The 17388-nt window shown below is 48.2% G+C and overlaps 7 protein-coding genes across 7 annotated transcripts; 4 read left to right on the top strand and 3 right to left on the bottom strand.

Moving 5' to 3' along the window:
• Window positions 1-108: 108 nt before the first annotated feature.
• J7337_011107 (uncharacterized protein) lies at window positions 109-1385 on the top strand (the record flags this gene model as incomplete). Its single annotated transcript, XM_044828658.1, has 2 exons — window positions 109-1035; window positions 1083-1385. The coding sequence occupies 2 exons, from the start codon at window positions 109-111 to the stop codon at window positions 1383-1385; spliced, it is 1230 nt and encodes a 409-aa protein (XP_044677212.1).
• Window positions 1386-2094: 709 nt separating this feature from the next.
• Window positions 2095-3033, bottom strand: J7337_011106 (uncharacterized protein; the record flags this gene model as incomplete). Its single annotated transcript, XM_044828657.1, has 1 exon — window positions 2095-3033. The coding sequence occupies one exon, from the start codon at window positions 3031-3033 to the stop codon at window positions 2095-2097; it is 939 nt and encodes a 312-aa protein (XP_044677211.1).
• Window positions 3034-3443: 410 nt separating this feature from the next.
• J7337_011105 (uncharacterized protein) lies at window positions 3444-3883 on the top strand (the record flags this gene model as incomplete). The annotated part of the gene is made up of 2 exons (XM_044828656.1): window positions 3444-3469; window positions 3517-3883. 2 exons carry the CDS (start codon window positions 3444-3446, stop codon window positions 3881-3883), a joined length of 393 nt encoding a protein of 130 aa, XP_044677210.1.
• A 2804-nt stretch (window positions 3884-6687) lies between these two features.
• Window positions 6688-7608, top strand: J7337_011104 (uncharacterized protein; the record flags this gene model as incomplete). The annotated part of the gene is made up of 1 exon (XM_044828655.1): window positions 6688-7608. One exon carries the CDS (start codon window positions 6688-6690, stop codon window positions 7606-7608), a length of 921 nt encoding a protein of 306 aa, XP_044677209.1.
• Window positions 7609-8403: 795 nt separating this feature from the next.
• Window positions 8404-10243, top strand: J7337_011103 (uncharacterized protein; the record flags this gene model as incomplete). Its single annotated transcript, XM_044828654.1, has 3 exons — window positions 8404-8955; window positions 9082-9836; window positions 9886-10243. The coding sequence occupies 3 exons, from the start codon at window positions 8404-8406 to the stop codon at window positions 10241-10243; spliced, it is 1665 nt and encodes a 554-aa protein (XP_044677208.1).
• A 789-nt stretch (window positions 10244-11032) lies between these two features.
• On the bottom strand, window positions 11033-14469 carry J7337_011102 (uncharacterized protein; the record flags this gene model as incomplete). The annotated part of the gene is made up of 12 exons (XM_044828653.1): window positions 11033-11368; window positions 11428-11520; window positions 11661-11729; window positions 11782-12762; window positions 12821-12871; window positions 12939-13125; window positions 13178-13291; window positions 13349-13905; window positions 13955-14036; window positions 14102-14117; window positions 14170-14288; window positions 14333-14469. The coding sequence occupies 12 exons, from the start codon at window positions 14467-14469 to the stop codon at window positions 11033-11035; spliced, it is 2742 nt and encodes a 913-aa protein (XP_044677207.1).
• A 152-nt stretch (window positions 14470-14621) lies between these two features.
• J7337_011101 (uncharacterized protein) lies at window positions 14622-16216 on the bottom strand (the record flags this gene model as incomplete). Its single annotated transcript, XM_044828652.1, has 5 exons — window positions 14622-14732; window positions 14777-14796; window positions 14849-15597; window positions 15646-15746; window positions 15800-16216. The coding sequence occupies 5 exons, from the start codon at window positions 16214-16216 to the stop codon at window positions 14622-14624; spliced, it is 1398 nt and encodes a 465-aa protein (XP_044677206.1).
• Between the last annotated feature and the right edge of the window lie 1172 nt (window positions 16217-17388).

Genomic DNA, 17388 nt, shown 5'->3' with positions numbered 1-17388 from the left:
TACCCACTCTATTCCCGGAAGCCCGGATACCCGTGACCCCACTTTGGTATGACCCCCATTTGACAAGCATCAGCTATTCTTCTCTTCCACGTAAATCACCCATTCACCATGGAGCGCCTAGTCTCAACACGTGTAAACACGCGATCTTCACTAGCTTGTCTCGAGTGTCGGACGAAACATGTAAAATGCGATGCTAAACAGCCGCGATGCAGTCGGTGCACAGCCTACGACAAGGCGTGCCAGTATACTGCTTCGAGACGTGGTGGTCTTGATAGAGCGGCTTTGACAGAGAGGCGGAGACGGCTCGCTAATAAGGCTGATGCGCAATTGGATAATGTTGTGTCGGAGATTTCTGTGGCGGTAGCTGATGAGGGTATCACTTTGGGGGATGAAGCTGTGACTGGGGCGGATTGCATGGATGTTTTTCAACAACCCAGCTTACCCGTTCTAACGCCTGTACCAGAGGACCGCGAAACACCACTATTCAGCAAGGGCAGTCTCACTGACGATGCTCTGGTAAAGTCTTACTATACCAACTTTCACCACTTGCATCCTTTCGCTCCCCCCTACAAACACTTAGTTCAACTTTCCCAGGTGTCAGCTTTCAACTTCAGTCCCCTCCTAGCTTCCATGCGACTGATAGGGCATATATACGATACCCACAAATGGTCAGAACCACTAAGCAGCGCCGTCGAGGCTCAAATATCCCAGCTCAAACTATCAGATGCAGTGCAAGTCCAAGCTCGTCTGCTCTACTCGATCGCTTTGTTCTGGTACACCTATAAAACTGAAGCAAAAGAGCAGATGGATGCTGCTATCGATGTTGCCGTCAAGCTGGACATGCATAAGCAGGAGTTCGCTGCTACATGGGGCTTTGGAGACCCGGTCATGGCTGAATGCTGGAGACGAACGTGGTGGATGCTATTTATAGTTGATGCTTCCTACGCTGGAACACTGGGGACGATGAACTTCAAGACGCTACATGTTGAACCCACTGTGGAACTTCCTTGTGAAGAGACAGATTATGAGTCAGGTGTAAGTACTTATACGATTTTTAAGAAAGAGACTGACGCGATCGATAGACTATACCTGCACCAAAGACTTTACAGGACTTCGATTCTCGTGAATTCGATAGCGAAGACGTGGTCTTTTCGTCCTTCGCCTATCTCATCGGTGCAGTCCGCTGCGCAGCACAAGTCATCTGCATGTCACCAAAACGAGCGACCAGAGAACATTCAGAAGCCATCATACAATCCGCAGACTCGGCATTCGACGCCTGGCTTTTACTCCTGCCCAAGGATAAAAAGCCTGTCCTGAAGGCAGATGGAACCATTGATGAGCTAATGTTTCAAGCTCACTTACTTATCCATGTGTATGTCCTTTGATCACAGAACAAGAGTTGAGCTAACTGTTTAGTGCGACTATTGGCGTACACAGACCGTTATCAGATCTGAGATTCAACCCTGTTGAAAGAGTATCCAGTTGCGCTCGAGAACCACCAGCGGATACGCCCAAGCCAGATCTCATCAATGTACACACAACTAGAATTCTCAAATCCGTCAACGCGCAAATCCAACTCTTAGCATTACCCGTCCGCCCATTCCACCACACCCCTTTCACAACATGCATGGTCAGCGAAGGAACACTCGCCCTCCTCTCAGCATGTACATACATGCTCAAAGACCAAGCATTGGCAATAGCGCGAGATCAAATCCGCTTGACTATAGGATGTCTCAAAGCTGTGGGTGAGTTTTGGCCAAGAACAGCGAGGAATGTGAAAGAGATACAGACTATAGCTCGTCATGTTCTGGGCCTCGGGGGAAGTAGTGCGGATGCGGGGAATACGCCGAGATCAACGCAGGTTCCAAGTTTGACGCAGAGTGAGGGAGAGGGGAGTATGGAGTCTCTTCCGACTATGGACCAGGATGATAATGTCTTTGCGAGTCTGGGGTCTTTTGAGGATATTTGTGGATGGATTAATATGGGTACCGAGCTGGATTCTAGCTGGATGGCGGGAAGTACAAGCTGAACACTCAATAATCTATCCAATCTCTACTTATGGATGTCTCTTCTGTATTACACTCTAGATACACTTTAAAACTCTATGACGACCTTGTAGCCCTTTCCACGCTGCCTAGCATCCTCCCAAGCTTCAACAGCCTGCTCAAAGGGAAACGTCTTCACGGCTAGTGGCTTCAACACTCCATCATCGTACAACTTCGCCACCTGTCCCAGACGCTCGGCATTCGGCGATACAATGAAGTACTTGTACTTAACACCTGGTAGGGACAAGGACTCGGAGGGTTCGTCGCCGCCAAAAGCCCACGAAGGCGCAGGATCGCCAATCGTGATGATCATGCCATCGGATTTGACCGTTTCCCATGTCTTGGCCAGAACCTCCCCGCCTACCGTATCAAAAACAACATCGACATCCTTCACCGACTTCTCCCAGTTTGGGGTCTTGTAGTCGACGATTTCATCAAGTACGTCACCCAGCAAATGCTTGCTCGTCTCGGACACCAGCGCAATCACATAAGCACTTGTCAAATGCTTAATAAGCTGCACAAACTGCTGCCCAACAGCCCCCGACGCGCCCGTCACAAGGACTCTCGTCCCAATACGAATGTCGGCATAGTCTAGAACCTCCCACGCTGTCAGGGCCGGAATCGGCAGTGCAGCAGCCTCACCATGGGAAAGCGACGCTGGCTTCAGAGCAACCTCTTCAGGAGCACAGACAGCGTAATCTGCTTGCCCTTCACCTGTGTGCGCTGACAGAAAAGCAAAAACCTCTTGGCCAATTTTTAGGGGGCCAGAATAATCGGGGCCAAAAGCGGTGATGACGCCGGAAATGTCGTGGCCTGGAATACGGGTTGGACGTCGGTAAGTCTCTGGCCACATGATTTCATCGCCCGTGACGCCAGCGGCGTGAACAAGAACCAGAATCTCGGACTTGGCTGGTTCGGGTTTATTCATAGAGAAGTTGGTTGTGAGTTTGGGAGAAGACATGTCTCCGAGGATCTGGACAGCTTTCATCTTGAAGTTGGGGAATTGTTTTTTTGTGTATCCAGTGCAATGTAGAATGGTGGATGATATTGCTAATATTTGTTCTTGTTTTCAACACTTTTTTCTGCCAAGAAGGAACTGTTTATATGCTGATATTCGCGTCAGGCAATTGGGCCCGGGATCCGGGGATAGAAACGAATACCCGGATACCCGGGCGGGTCCGCAGTTGACCATTGCATGGCTTATCCATCCCCATCCGAAAATCGGGAAACCGACACGTAGGATAATCATTCTTTGTTGAGAAAATACAACATTTTCATCAGTATAAGTAGTTCATTTCGTTAAAGAACAGTATCTTCCATATTCTTCATCTCTTATCATCTCTTACTTGTGTCTTCTGCATAACAACGCAATACTCGTCTAACCTCTATTTCACTAAAATGGCCGACAACGCTGAGAACAAGCGGTACGTTGAGCCATTCCCTCATCCAAGATCTGTCTAATGCATATCAGCAATCGCCCCCGCGAAAATGTCAAGATCCTCTATGACTACGAGCTCACTAACGCACCCGGCAAGTCCATCGTTGGTCTCGAAGTTCACTACGGCCCTCTCGGATGGACACCTCCGCATACTCATTCTGGTGCCACTGTCGCCGCCACTGTAATCAAGGGTCAACTGCTCAGCGGCATGAACGGTAACCCGCCCAAGGTTTACAGCGCCGGTGAGAGCTTCAACGAGCTTCCTGGATGTCATCACACCGTCAGCGACAATCCCAGTGAAACTGAAGACACCACTTTCATCGCTGTCATGGTGATTGATACTGAGATTGTTAAGAAGGGATATCAGAATCTGGTGGTTTTGGATAAGGAATGGCAGTAAATTTAAGATGGACACTCGGCTAGGGCTTATGGATGCTTAGTTGGTCTTGTACTCGTTCTCAGCTCTGCTAGGTACAAAGTCTCATAATCCTTCATAGATCATTTTTTACTCCTCTAAACTCCTCAAGCTCCACATGCGCTATCGTTTATCCGAGGTCAAGAGATAAATTAGTGAGAACAGAGATCATGTATTTGCACACGTCCTCGAGGTTGACTGCCGTTGTCCAAGTCAATCTCATTACGTTGCAATTGCATGTAACGTGCAGGGCTGAGTATTCCGTGAGGTCCAACATTCAACGTTCCTACTTCTCACAAACAACTCGTTTAGGGGCGCACTAGAACCAATATCATCCCATTTCTTCAGGGTCCCGCCTAGTGAGAGCCTCTCAATCCAGCATCTCTTGGCAGGGGATATACTTCTAAAAGGTCTTGACTACTAGGGGCGGCAAGGATCTGGCATTGACGCTTGGCAGAAGCTTGTTCCTAAGCTTGCATTTTCGCTTAATTTCAAAGACCATTGTGATACTTGCGGCTGATGGCCCTATTAAGCCTGCTATAAAGTCGGCCGACCTGGCCCACTTGTTGGTCTGTTAGCAGCTTACTTAAGGGACTTTTGCCGACTTTCCAGGCCGGGGGTGGTTAAGATATTTAGAATACTTATCCTAAAGAACAAAAAGACGCAGGTAGATTTAATAAATCTTTAAACTAATTAATTTTAGCTAGGTGTGTTTATATTAGAACCCGAGGCCAAGGTCTTTGAGGGCTCTAGATGATAAGAAGCTTATCAAAACGAGATAAGATAACGAAACATGATGTCGTGGAATTGAAATAACGTCTCGTCCTTTGACTTGAACTTTGTTTCTCAGCCACACTAGCTCTGCCTCAGTGTCGCCGTTTATAAATAGGATTCAGGATCCCGTGCTATCTGTCTTTCATAAAGGCGATGATCACTTATCGGTACCCTATACCTGCCACTATCATTGATGTAATATATTTGCACAAAATTCAGGTGAGTCATAAGCACTCTTATTATAGACTTTGTGTCATTGGATATCAACTCAATATGTCTTCTAAACCCTCATTCTTCCCATGGCTCACACAGCTTCCCGTCGGCGCCAGCCTGGAAGGACCATTAGGGAGTGAAGCTTGCCAAGCAAGTGGCCGATTAGCGAAGAAAATGGCGACGTAACTGGTAAGGCTTTGGGAGTTCCAACACCATACTACTGCTCGCTTATGTTATTCGCAGTATATTTCAGAAGAACTATAAAGTAATTCCTTTCATAGCTAACCAACCTTTTGCCTCAGTAAGTCCCATCAAAGACGTCAGACATATCTTCCCAAACGCATCAATGTCATCCTTTTGGGCATCCTGAAGTATTGTCTCCAGGAAATTCGGTCTATCACTTGTCAGCTAAAGACATAAAAAAATACAAGTTAAAATTGACTTACGCGCTGACATTTATAGTAAAGTGCTTTTTATCTCGCCACGCGAGTGCAAAATCAACAGCATCTTGAGCATTCCATAAATGCGCAGACATTGTGACAGACCGATTCACTGCGATGTTTTTATTCTGGCTGCATCTGTTTCCTGACTCTCCTTTCATGAAGTAATACGTCAGCATGAAGAAGTTTATCATGCCGAGGGTTCTTTTGGCTGATTCTTGGAAGATCCAATTGGACCAGATGGCTTGCGCTGCTGAGGCGGGAAAGACAGGTATAAGATCTGAGGCTTCGCTTGCTGCTTCGTCGATGGCGATGTGGGGAATTAGCGCGTTGGAGGCTTCTTCGAGATGAGGCATTGTGGCTTCGTAGATGGCGTATGTTCGGGCGTCGTTGTCAAGTAAACGAAGGATTTGATATATAAAGAGCGCTTGTGCGTATGATAGAGTTTCCATTGAGGTAGTTGGTGGATCGCTGGCGAGGAGTTCCTGTACCCGGCTTTCCACATTGTCGCGGATGACTCTGGCGTTGAGATGATTCTTTGCTGCATGGAGTGCCGCAGAAGATACGGCATCTGTTCTGAAGTGTTATGCTTGAACTATTAGTACAAGGGATGAGCTCACGTTGCATAGACTTTGGCATTCCATCATCGTACAGATGTGAATGACACCAAGGGGTCTGATTCTCCGAAATCATCTGTGATGGGCCCTTCAATATTGCGTCCATAGCAAACTGGAGTCGGGATGTAATCGCTCTAGTGACCTGGGGAATAGTCACAAGCTGGGACCGATTCAACGCATTTTGAGCCGCGGTTGAAAGCCCTGGCGTAGACCAATTGGAAGTATCGCAATCCAACGAACCTTGAAACAGCTGGTCTGTAAAATCTATCGTCGGTTCAAAAATCGAGTCAAGCATTCCAAGGCACGACGGCGTAAGTGAAGCGTCAATCTCAGAGACTGGGATCACGGGCTGTATGCAGCTGGCGCTCTCGCGCAGTGGAGGTGCATACGGATAATGGCAGTGGATATTCCGCTGAGCGCAACGCTGACACGTCGGACGCGCAAGATCGCATCTCCGTCGCGCTTTCTTGCAGGCTTGACAGGACTTCCGTCGCGCTGGCGGGTCGTTGCGCTCCATGGATGCTGGATGTTGGCGGTTTACGAAGAGGGAAGATGGTGGAAGTGCGCCGAGGGATCTGAAGAGCAGCGGAACTCCGCTGACATGCCCCACAAAACGACGGAATAGCGCGAAGTGGACGAAGACCTGGAGTTTGCAGCATCAAGATACTGTATAAAAGAGTCCGACCGCCTTGAATTTATAGCAATTACATCTCATCACACTCTATTAAATATTGATATCATTACCATGTCTCTCCCAACAGTCTATGTCGTCGCCGCTACAGGCACCCAAGGCTCAGCAGTATGTCGCCACCTCCGCCAATCAAACTGGTCCGTCAGCGCTACAGTGCGAAACACCGAGTCTCCCCAAGCCCAAGCGCTCGCTAAGATCGGCGTCGTCTTGAACTCTGGCGATTGGGACGATGAAGAAGCACTCACTGCCGGCTTGACAGGCTGCAACAAATTATTCCTCGCTCTTGGACCCAACTATAGCAATCTGGATGATGAGCGCATCTGGGCTCAAAGGATCATCGCACTGGCTAAGAAGGCGGGCGTTGAGCATATCGTGTACTCGAGCTCAATCAGCGCTGATGCTCCCGAGAGGCGCACGCTTCTTCCTCCGAGTCACCTGATCTTCAAGACGCTTTTTGTCAAGAATGTCATTGAAGGGCTTGTTAAGCGAGCTGGATTCGAGCACTGGACTATCATCCGTCCCGGATTCTTCATGTCCAACCTTCTCGCCCCCAAAGCTCGTATCTACAGTGACTTATTCGAGAATAACATCTGGTTGACCGCCTTGAAGCCCGACACCAAGCTCAACCTCGTGGACCCGCAAGACATCGCCAAATTCACCTTGGCCGCTTTCAACAACCCTGAAAAATTTAATGGGGAAGAAATTGACCTTGTCAGTGAGAGGTTGACGGCCGTGCAGATGATGCAGTGTCTGGCTCATGCCACTGGGCGAGAGATGAAGGCCCAGTTCTACGCCGATGAGCAAGTGGCCCAGGCTATGGATACCAACCCCTTCATTGGATCGCAGGTTTTTCTGAGGGATGGTGAGAAATGCGTTGATGCTGAGAGGGTCAAGACTTGGGGAATTGGGTTGGGTAGCTTCAAGGAGTTCTTGGTCCGCGAGAAGGATGCTGTGGCTGAGACATATGCCTCGTAGGGCAACCAACAGATTGTATCCATCCTCGACACTCTGAGGGAGAAAAGTAAACTCTGGATCATTGACCCTAAGTGATTAGAATGCTTAGGTAAATCTGGTCTATGCTTAGAGGACTTTTTGCTAAATTTATTTTCACACCCTGTATCAAGAGTCTAATGCTTTGCTACTCCCTAGTCGTTGGCTGGCCTTGAGCATACAATTCAAAGACGTCCAGCATTCTCATAACATTGAAAACTGTCCAAGATCCCAACGTCAGGACCCGCAAACTGTTAGTAGGTGGAATGAAAACACCATCGTGTAATGTAGGGATAGAAAAGCTCTCTTGGCACCTCGCCGTGGCTGGCTGATCTCTCGTCTCTCCCTTACATGGAATTATGGTGGCTGAGACATCGGCCGCTCCTTATTTTCGTGCCTCAAATAGTCCTCCGTAAATCCTCCTTTTAACTGTTGTGTAACCTTCGTTACATCAGAAATCGCATCAAAACTAACCATGAAGAGTCATATATTTTTTGCAGTTCTGTTGAGAGCTGTAGCTGCCTCCTCGGAGAATGATCTCGCGCCAAGAGAAGTAGAGACATATTGTGTGACCTATCTCTCCACGTATCTCGCTGCGATACCGAACAACGAAAGGCCCTTCAGTTCAATCTATGATGCACCGGATACAGAAGAAAGAGAAACCGGCAGGTTTCCCTTGGCTCCGTCGATCCGTCCGACTTTTGGGAGGAATACTTCCATTGCCACTTCAGGCGCGAGTACGTTGTGATTATGCTTCAGTACTCGGAAGACAAAACTAATATGACAAACATAGACCCTGGAACCTCGCAGATCGATGAAGAGAGTTCGCAGTTGGCAGAATTTGCGTCAGGGTCTTCGTCGGTAGACCTACCACTGTCGAGCGACGAAGCACTTACAACTCCATCGGCCTTTCAAATAACCTCTGGTCAAACCATCTCTGGCCAAACAACCTTCGGCCAAACAACATTTGCATCTCCCTCAACAACTGGTTTAGTCGAGCCACAAGGGCAGACTGTGATCTTCCTCATCCAACTTCCTGACGACGATCGAAAGCGCAATATCAATAAGCGAGCAGTCGGAGGATTTGTTGGAGAGGGTAACCCAGATACCTGCACTTTTGCCTCCAGCTTCAACCTCGCCGGTGGTCAGCTTTTCAAGAATGCGAATCCAATCTATTATGATGGTGAGGACTTCAAAGAGCTGGATAGTCAAGGGACTCCACCGGCAGATGCAACTACGAAGGGCTTTGCTTCGACTGGCACATCGCTTAGCTTTCGAAATGATGACTTGCCGGATGGTGAGGCAGGCTTCTGTCAGACATCTGATGGGCAGGTTTATATCACGTTTAAATCTTCGCCGCCTGGGTGTACACCAGTCACCCTTGGTGTTTATGACGGTAAAGTACTTCATTATACCGTGGTCTTTCGTTGCTAACTCCTTTGAGTCTATCGATGTCAGAATGGCAAGCTCGTTGGTGTTGATGATGTCAGCACTACCTCGTCTATAGTTACAACTCAAGATAGCAGCGTCGTATCGGATGAAGCTACCAGCCTCTCTTCCGAAGCTGTCGAGCCATCCACCTCCAGTCTCGGACTGACAACACTCCAGTCTGGCGTGATAACATCTTCCGAAACGCCGTCGAGCATTGAAGACGTGGCCTCAACTACATCACTGGAGGCAGATGACTCAACCCCGGAGTCCTCCGTCGTCTCGATTCCGGTATCATCATCATCTGAGCTTGCCGATTCTACTACTATCTCGGACCTCGCCTCCACCACTTTAGCTACCTTGGAAGCATCATCTGAAGGGACAACGACTGAGTCTGCGGATGGTAAAACTGTAAAGACAATTAGTAACGAAGAGACCACGGAAGCCTCTACTACCGCAGACGAAACATCTGACCTTACCGAATCTACCACTATTTTGAACATCGCCTCCACCACTTTGCCTACCTTGGAATCATCTTCTGAAGGGACAGCGACTGATTCTGCCGACGATTCAACGCTAGAGACAACCAGCAATGAAGCCACCACGGAAGTCTCTACTAGCGCAGATCAAACAACTGCCCAGACCACCACAACTGCAGAAATTCCAACTACTACTGTTGACGCCTGTGTAGCAGGTATCACCTCAATGGAAGGCTCGCCTCCCCTACAAGATCGCATCGACGACTGCGAAGAGTTCAACGTGGTCACAGTTAGCCCATACACCGTGTAAGTTGATTGAAGGCAATTTCAATATCCATTAGCTAACGCGATCAAGCACTGTGACAATCAACAAAAAGCGATGGGAGTATCGCATCCCTACCGGTTGGCCCACCGCAAGACCTACAAACAGGCAGCTCGTGCGTCGTCAAGATCCCGATGCGACTACCATTTTCCCCACCGAGACACCTGCTTATGCTACTTATTGCAACTCTGCGGAGGACTATTACGATGCTTGCTCTAGCGCTGGTGTCACTGCTATGACGACTACTCTGCCGACACCTACTGAGAGTGAGACGGATGAAGAGCCTGCGTGTCGTGCTGCGTCGTTGGTGAAGAGGGCTGGGGAAGGTTTGGGATATCAATTTGAGGATGATTGGGATGTCATCCGTATGCCGGGGTGGAGGTACTTCTGAGATATTATATTTTTTATTCAGCAAGAAATCCGGGTGGGTTCTGTTTAGATCTGGCTGTTCGTTTTGCTAATTCGACCTGCTACCCTAATATGCTAGATTATCCAAATTCATCCTAAATTGTCCTAAGACGTTTTGACAACATCTATTCAAGTTGAGCTATTGCCATTTTCGCTGTGACAGGGATTGAAACTGTAACAAAGGCTTCAGTCACTAGGCCCATAGCAAAAGAAATACCAAAAAGCACGCATCCGCAATATTATCATTGCTCTCACTATTTCCTCATATACCGTTCTCACTAAACGTGATCAGAAAAAGTACAAATGACAGACGAGCTGCTTCTGGAGCTCAGATAATGTTTCGCAACAGGCGTCTCCTCAAGAGATATACCTATGAACTTCACGTAATTTCCTTCTTGGGCAATCGCAGTTGTATCGCCTTCTACATCGAGATTTATTGTCTCATACGTTATCGGCCTATATGATGGCGAGAGCCAGTTGAGTCGCTCACACCCCTAGTAGACCCACTTATCAAAAACTTAGGGGCTTTATGCTGTAGGCATTGGTCAGTCAACATAATATTAATGTCTAAGTAATGGTCTAGAAGTGTTATTTGGAGTTGAGACTTGTGGCTGAGAGCTTATTCCGGCAGAGAGAACTTAGTGGCTTTACGCAAGAGTTGCCATTAAGATTAGCTAAAGTTCATCTTATGGGAGAATAAACGTTGACATGAAGATGTTATATACAGGAATTAAATAAAAAGACTTCCGGGAGGGTGCAGTCAGAGCCTCGCTCAAGTTTCAGTCCATCCACAGAGGTACTGGTATCCCATCGCCGGCGGCAAGTTGAACCAGCACTTGGTATACTGAATCGGGTTCTCGATATCCATGTCGTTGTAATCCGGAACAGTGGCGTCTTTAATATTGCATTCCTCGGGAACGTTGCCATTGACAGAAACGCAGCGCTTGGGGTTGTCGATTCGATACTTTACGCAATCATGGTTGTTCTTGAGAGCCGCTTCATAGTCAAAAACGTAGCCTTTCAGCGTCTTGAGCTCATCGCCTTGGAGGTTTCGTACTCCACCGATACTCCCAGGACCGTTGCCTTTGGAGCCAAAACAGATGCAGCGCTGCAGTGCACATTAGAATCTTTGGATTGACTTGAGTAAAGAATTATGATGGACTTTACCTTCTCGTGCCAGAGACAGCCTTCCATGTGATCTTTACAGACTTGTTCAGACATGTCCTGATAAGTTGGAATCGTGCCAACGCCGTTGTGGTGCTATACGAGTATTAGCCATATCTTTAAAATCGAGTATGTCTTGAGGTATTTGCCTTTGAGCACTCAGTGTCCTCCTAGTATTTCAAAATCTCGTGTTAGTGTTGCTCTCCATTTGCGAATGAATAGGACTAGTGACTTACATCACTGACCATGAGGAAGTAATCGGCTTTGTTCTTTGACTTCATGGCCTTGACAACAGCGAACTCATCCTACAACTCGCTCGTTAGTAAACTAAACCTAAGCTCATGAGAGGTGACATACCCATTTGCTCTGCACCTGCGTGATATAATGGTTCATAAAAGGCTTCGTAATGTCCCTGCTGAGCCAGTCACCATCACGGAAGAACTCATACACAAAGTCCGTCATCTTATCGTCGCTCCAGCCGGATGGGGATACACCACCAAACATGTTGCCAACAAAGTTGTCGGTCGAGTTGAGGATCTGAGTAAACATCTCACCATATGCTTCCTCAAGCTTCTTTTCCAAGGTTTCTGGTGAGACCTTCTCTTCCCAGCTCGTGCCAGCCGACATCGCGGCAAACACACCGGCAAAGGAAGTCATTGTGCCAGTGAAAAGAGGCTTAGCAGCTCCAAAGCCTGCTAGTGAAGTCAGGATGCCAACGAGCATGTTGACGAAGTCTCCGTTTTCTTCCTGGGGAGGTGTGCCGTATTCTCGGACAATCTTCTTGATCTCCGAGGAGAGCTGGATTACGGATTCCTTGATAGTCTGCCACCAAAGCGTTTTGAAACCATCAAAGGTATTAGATATCTGGAAGTGCATGTAGTAGCCTTGTGGTGGAATATATGTGGAGCAGGCTTTGCTCTCGGGCAAGGCGCAGCTCGAAGAAGTCAAGATAGTGCAATCGTAAGTCGAACCTCCTGGCGTGTCCATGACTTGCATGAAAAAGCGATCGGACCATTTCTTTGCTCCGTGGTCGTGAATCCACTTCTTCCACCACTCAGACGAGCCGCTGTCTTTCCAGCTTCTGTGAGCGATGTTGATATCCTCGGTCTGAATCGTGTATTCGCAGACGCCCTTGTCATGGTCTTCACCTTTACCGGGTAGGTCAATAATCGGAATGTCGTCTCCTACAGAACCACCGCCAGTCTTGGGCAAACCAGGGTCCGCTTCAGAAGGTAAGTATATATTAGGGCCCTGGAGAAACGGTGGAAAGGGACACATACTTGTTGGGGAACTGTCGTCTCCACCAGTCGAGCTACACCGGTTCCAGTAAGTCCAAGCCTGAAAGGCATTGTCAGCTAAAGACCTAAGTAAAGTCGATTCCCGGTAAAACGCATACCTTGTTCGTTTGAGGATCAACTTTGACTAAATCCGCTCGACCTTTACCGCCCTGGTTCGTAAAGTGCTAACAACGATCAGCCACCAAGCAAACCCATCGCCTCTGATGACCAACATACCATGTTCTCGCCTCGATCAATAGGATTGTAAAGCATGCCGCGGTTGGTCCAAGAGAACGAGCTACCACCTTGAGCTTTATGACCTTTGTTGGTGAATACATCAACAGCACCAGTGTACTTGTCAACATGAAGAAGGTCGGCTCGTCCAGACGCCTCGACATCCGCAAAACGGATGTTGGCTCGATCCCTATACTATCTGTTAGTATTCTTGTATGGCTCTTGTTTATTATGCAGCGTACCAGCCTTCTGAGAACTTGATCTGGCCAACGTTCTCCAGGCCATTGGCTTTATTGAGCCAACCAGTGATACGGCCATTCTTCTCAATGCACAACGCATCAGCCCGTCCATCACCACTAAGAAACTCGTCAGTCCTCAATTTGATCGGCCAGAAAAAGCTTGTATAGACTTACTCAATGTCATGGAATCTCATTCCCAGATCAAAGATTCCAACACCCCAGCCTTGGTTGCAATCAGTCGCCACAGCGGTACCACTGTCAAATGAGATCTTGTCGGCTCCCTTGTCGTACTGGTTCCTGTACACTGTCAAATGCCCAGTCGCCTTATTTTGCACAATGACATCGCATCTCCCATCGCCAGTCCAGTCAGCGAGATGAATACCGTGTCGCGGCCCAGGAACCCTAAGCTCGATCTTGGTTTTGTGTCCCCACGCAGGCGGGGAGTGGATGTTGGCATTGATCTCGGCAGCATGACCATCCTGGTAGATCCAGACATAATCATCGCTGCCAGTCCCACGCATGTCGCAGTAGTAGTTGCCATCTGCCTTGAGCTTTGTTCCTCCAGCGCCTTGGTTCTGCCAGACGACTACGTCGAAGTGGTCTTTTTCCTCTTTGAGGAAGATGTAGTCAAGACGGTTGGAGCCGTAGATACGTCCAAACTTGATGCTGTCTTGGATGCCTGACACGGCCTGGCCTGCATGGGTTTGGCCTGCGGATCTCCATTTCGGTACCTATACTCGTTAGTCTGGAGATCGTTTTTAGATTGTTCTTCAGACTTACTGTTCCGCTGCCGCTGCCTCTGTTGTTGATCCATGTACTGACTTGACCATGATCGCCAATATACATTACATCGCTCCGGAAACTGTACATACGTATCAGTATAAGACTCTACAACATGAGAAGTAGATGCGTATCGTCTTGGCTTACTCTCCGTTGAGGTCCGCTGCCACCCATATTAGCTAAATGACAAGAAAGAAGAGTGAATTATGACATACCAAGGATTATGCCGGCCTTGTCTGGTTGGGCAGTGTTGAAGACAGTTCCACGAATGCCCTTGGCTGTACTGAAACCCTGCCATTGAGGCTTGTCACCCCAGCCACCGTTCCGAGAGCATCTGACACCGTTAGATTTGGGTCATCAAGCCCGGGGTAAACGTACGCTATTTCACTAGCAGACTTGACTAAACAAAAGTCTGCTCTACCGTCGCCATCGATATCTGAACATGGGTCAGTACAGCTGAGCCGGAGAAGGAATGCGACGAATGTATGGTGGCGACTGACCTGCGATGCGTACATCAGTGGCTTTCAGGTAGCCATTGGTCAGTCATCGTGGTTTCGATGTCTAAGTTGTGGGCTAGAAGTGTTATTTGCAGTTGAGGCTTGTGGCTGTGAGCTTATTCCAGCAGAGAGAACCTAGTGGCTTTCAGGCCTTCGAAACCACCAATGACTTAGCCGATGCTCTCAAACTTGGGAGGGTTTCCGCCTCGATTGAGCGAGACCCATACAGCGTTCTCCTTGATACAAAAGAAGTCGTCGAGGCCGTCATTGTTCTGCTCAAACTATTAACGCGATGAATCATGGAGTGGTGTTCGGAGGCACTTACAAAATCGGCGAACGCGTAGCCTGATAGAATCGCAATCAGTAGTGCTCAAAGTGAGGGCCTGGAAGTACTTACGAGGACCCAGATCGCAGTTCATGTCAACATTGAACTGAACTGACTTGCCAAACTTGCCTCCTCCCAAGTTCTGACGGAACCAGTATGCATTCTTGTCCTTCGTGTTATGGTACACACGAATCCAATCATCAAGAGAAGCAGTCAGTTCCGCATTCGGGTCGCCCTTGACAACATTCGCGAAGAAAATATGCCAAGGAATCGCATCAGTAATTGGCTTTGGGTCACTCCCCTTATCAATCTTGGCACTCTCAATAACACCCTTCGAAGTGCTCTTGTGAACATAATTGCCATCATCATGACCACTGCCCATCTGAGACTGACCAGGCAAGCCAGCATTACCAGCAACCTTCTTACACTGGTTACTCGAACCACCAGCGGCATCATCGATATTATCAACCTTTGCAGGTGCCTGGATCTGGTCTTCAATCTTGCTGATGGCATCCCACCAGACACCCGCAAACATCTTGTAGCCATCGTCGGTAGGGTGGTCTTTGTCAGGGCCAATGTCATCCATGGACATGACGCTTCGGACGTCGGCGAGGGCGATGCGTGCCCCTTTGTATCCTGCTGCGACATTTCGGATTTGCTTACTGATATCGTCGGAGCAGGAGTTTCTGGAGGAGTCTTTGTTGAGGAGGAGGGTTGATAGAATAACTGTCACGCCGGGGACACTGTCGAAGATATCATCAACGAGGCTTTTTGTTCGTTCGCCAGCTTTGCTAGGGTCGCCTCCGGAGTTGCAGTCATTTCTAGCTAGTTAGCTTGGCATATGAAGGTTTCTGACTTGGTAGACTTACAATCCAGCGTTGATGAGAACCAGGTTCGGCTTCATCCACTTGCTTTTTGTCCAAGCGCCGTGGACGGACTCAATGGTCCAGCCAGGATGACCTTCGTTGTCCTAGCAGGCATTAAACATGCCATCAGAGAATGCGATTTGCATGAATAGCTTACCGAGTCTGCCATGGTACCATCTCTCTCTGATCCAACCATGTTGACCTTCCATCCGCGGAATCGGAGCTGAGCCCGAAGCCACTTGCGGTAGCCATTACCGTCGCTAGACTTGTAGCCTTGAGTAATGGAAGCACCAAGCGGCATTACTCTGAGATAAAAGTCTTTGGCAGCTCTTCGATCAAATCGAGAACTCTGATCAACTGTGACTGTCAAGTTGTTGAATTCGTTGGGGTCTAAATCAGTGCCGCGAGACTCGTGCAGTCCATGGCCTTGGCTATGTGGATGAACAGTGTCTGGCGCATAGCCATTGCCATACGGCGAAAGACCATCTGAGTGACTTGCAAAGAGTGTATATGGGTAAAGAAGAACGACAGTCAAGATGGAAATGGCGGCATGGCCGCTGCGAAATAGCCCCATATTTGCGTCTGGACACAGAGCCTCAGTACAACAGACTCAAGAGCGTACAGAATATTGCCGAGATGCAAAACCCACGAGGCTGGTGATTTTATATCACATTTGTCCCAATTCCCGATCGTGTCTCTCTGAAATTCTCCCCTTCAGGCTTTACCTTTACAGCCCCCAAGACAAGTAATACGACAGTCGAGGGATTCAGATCCCACAATACTTGGGATCATCATGTCATGATATCTGACTAAGATAAATATATCTATGGGTCCGCAACTCTTGGCATTGTCCATTCCGATCTCTCTTTGATTGGCTTGCTCGTTCCGGCCTTTCCATTATTGGCTTGCTCACAAGCGAGCATTATCCATATGATGATCAGACGACTTCACTTGGCGACATCTCGATTTGGTCGGGACCTTTGCACCCTTTCTCTTTTCCATAGGCTCTCGTTGGGTAACATTATGCTTCGAGGGACTTTTGGACATGCTGCACGACGGTTAGAAATTTGGTAAATTAAAACATACAGGCCATGATTCTTGACCTCGATGGCCGCTTCAAAACAGGAAGCCATAGTTATGATGGTAGAAGGTCACCAGAAACAACTAGTTAATGCATTCTACCGATATCAATCTCGTTCGGTCCCACTATGCTATCGACCATAATTTTCGGCGCATCAACTCTATCTGGTGAGAAACTCCCTGCTATCCATTCACATTTTAGTGTAAACACACAGAAGACACACAAAAGACCAAAAAACCCTGTCACAAACATCTTCTTGTGATTCGACAACCCTACAAGGCTGTGCCAGAAATGGGAGCATAGCCACGTGCGCCGCATGTTCAAACCCCGTTCCGGAGGTCAGTTATGCAGGGAATAAGAAGGTGATGCCATATGTGCTTAAGCTGTCATATTTATCCTCCTTGATTGGCTGCTCTTTGATCGACATGTTGCCTGCCAAGCCTCCCGTTCGGCACTGATATCCGCGAACTCAATCTCACATAAGCCGGAGAGTTAATCTTAGCTAAGTCGGGAGAGTCGCTCGAACTCGCTTAAATGGAGCCTAGTTTGTCTCTCATGCATATCGAAGGGGCAGAGAACATCCGTTCTAGTATTGAGGAACGTAGGTGATGTCACATCACCTCCCTCGGGAAGCACATTGTCAATTCCCAACCACTGGTAATAGA

This window comes from Fusarium musae, chromosome 8 (genome assembly GCF_019915245.1).
Source record: "Fusarium musae strain F31 chromosome 8, whole genome shotgun sequence".
NCBI lineage: Eukaryota > Fungi > Ascomycota > Sordariomycetes > Hypocreales > Nectriaceae > Fusarium > Fusarium musae.
This window is presented reverse-complemented; position numbering and strand designations above follow the sequence as displayed.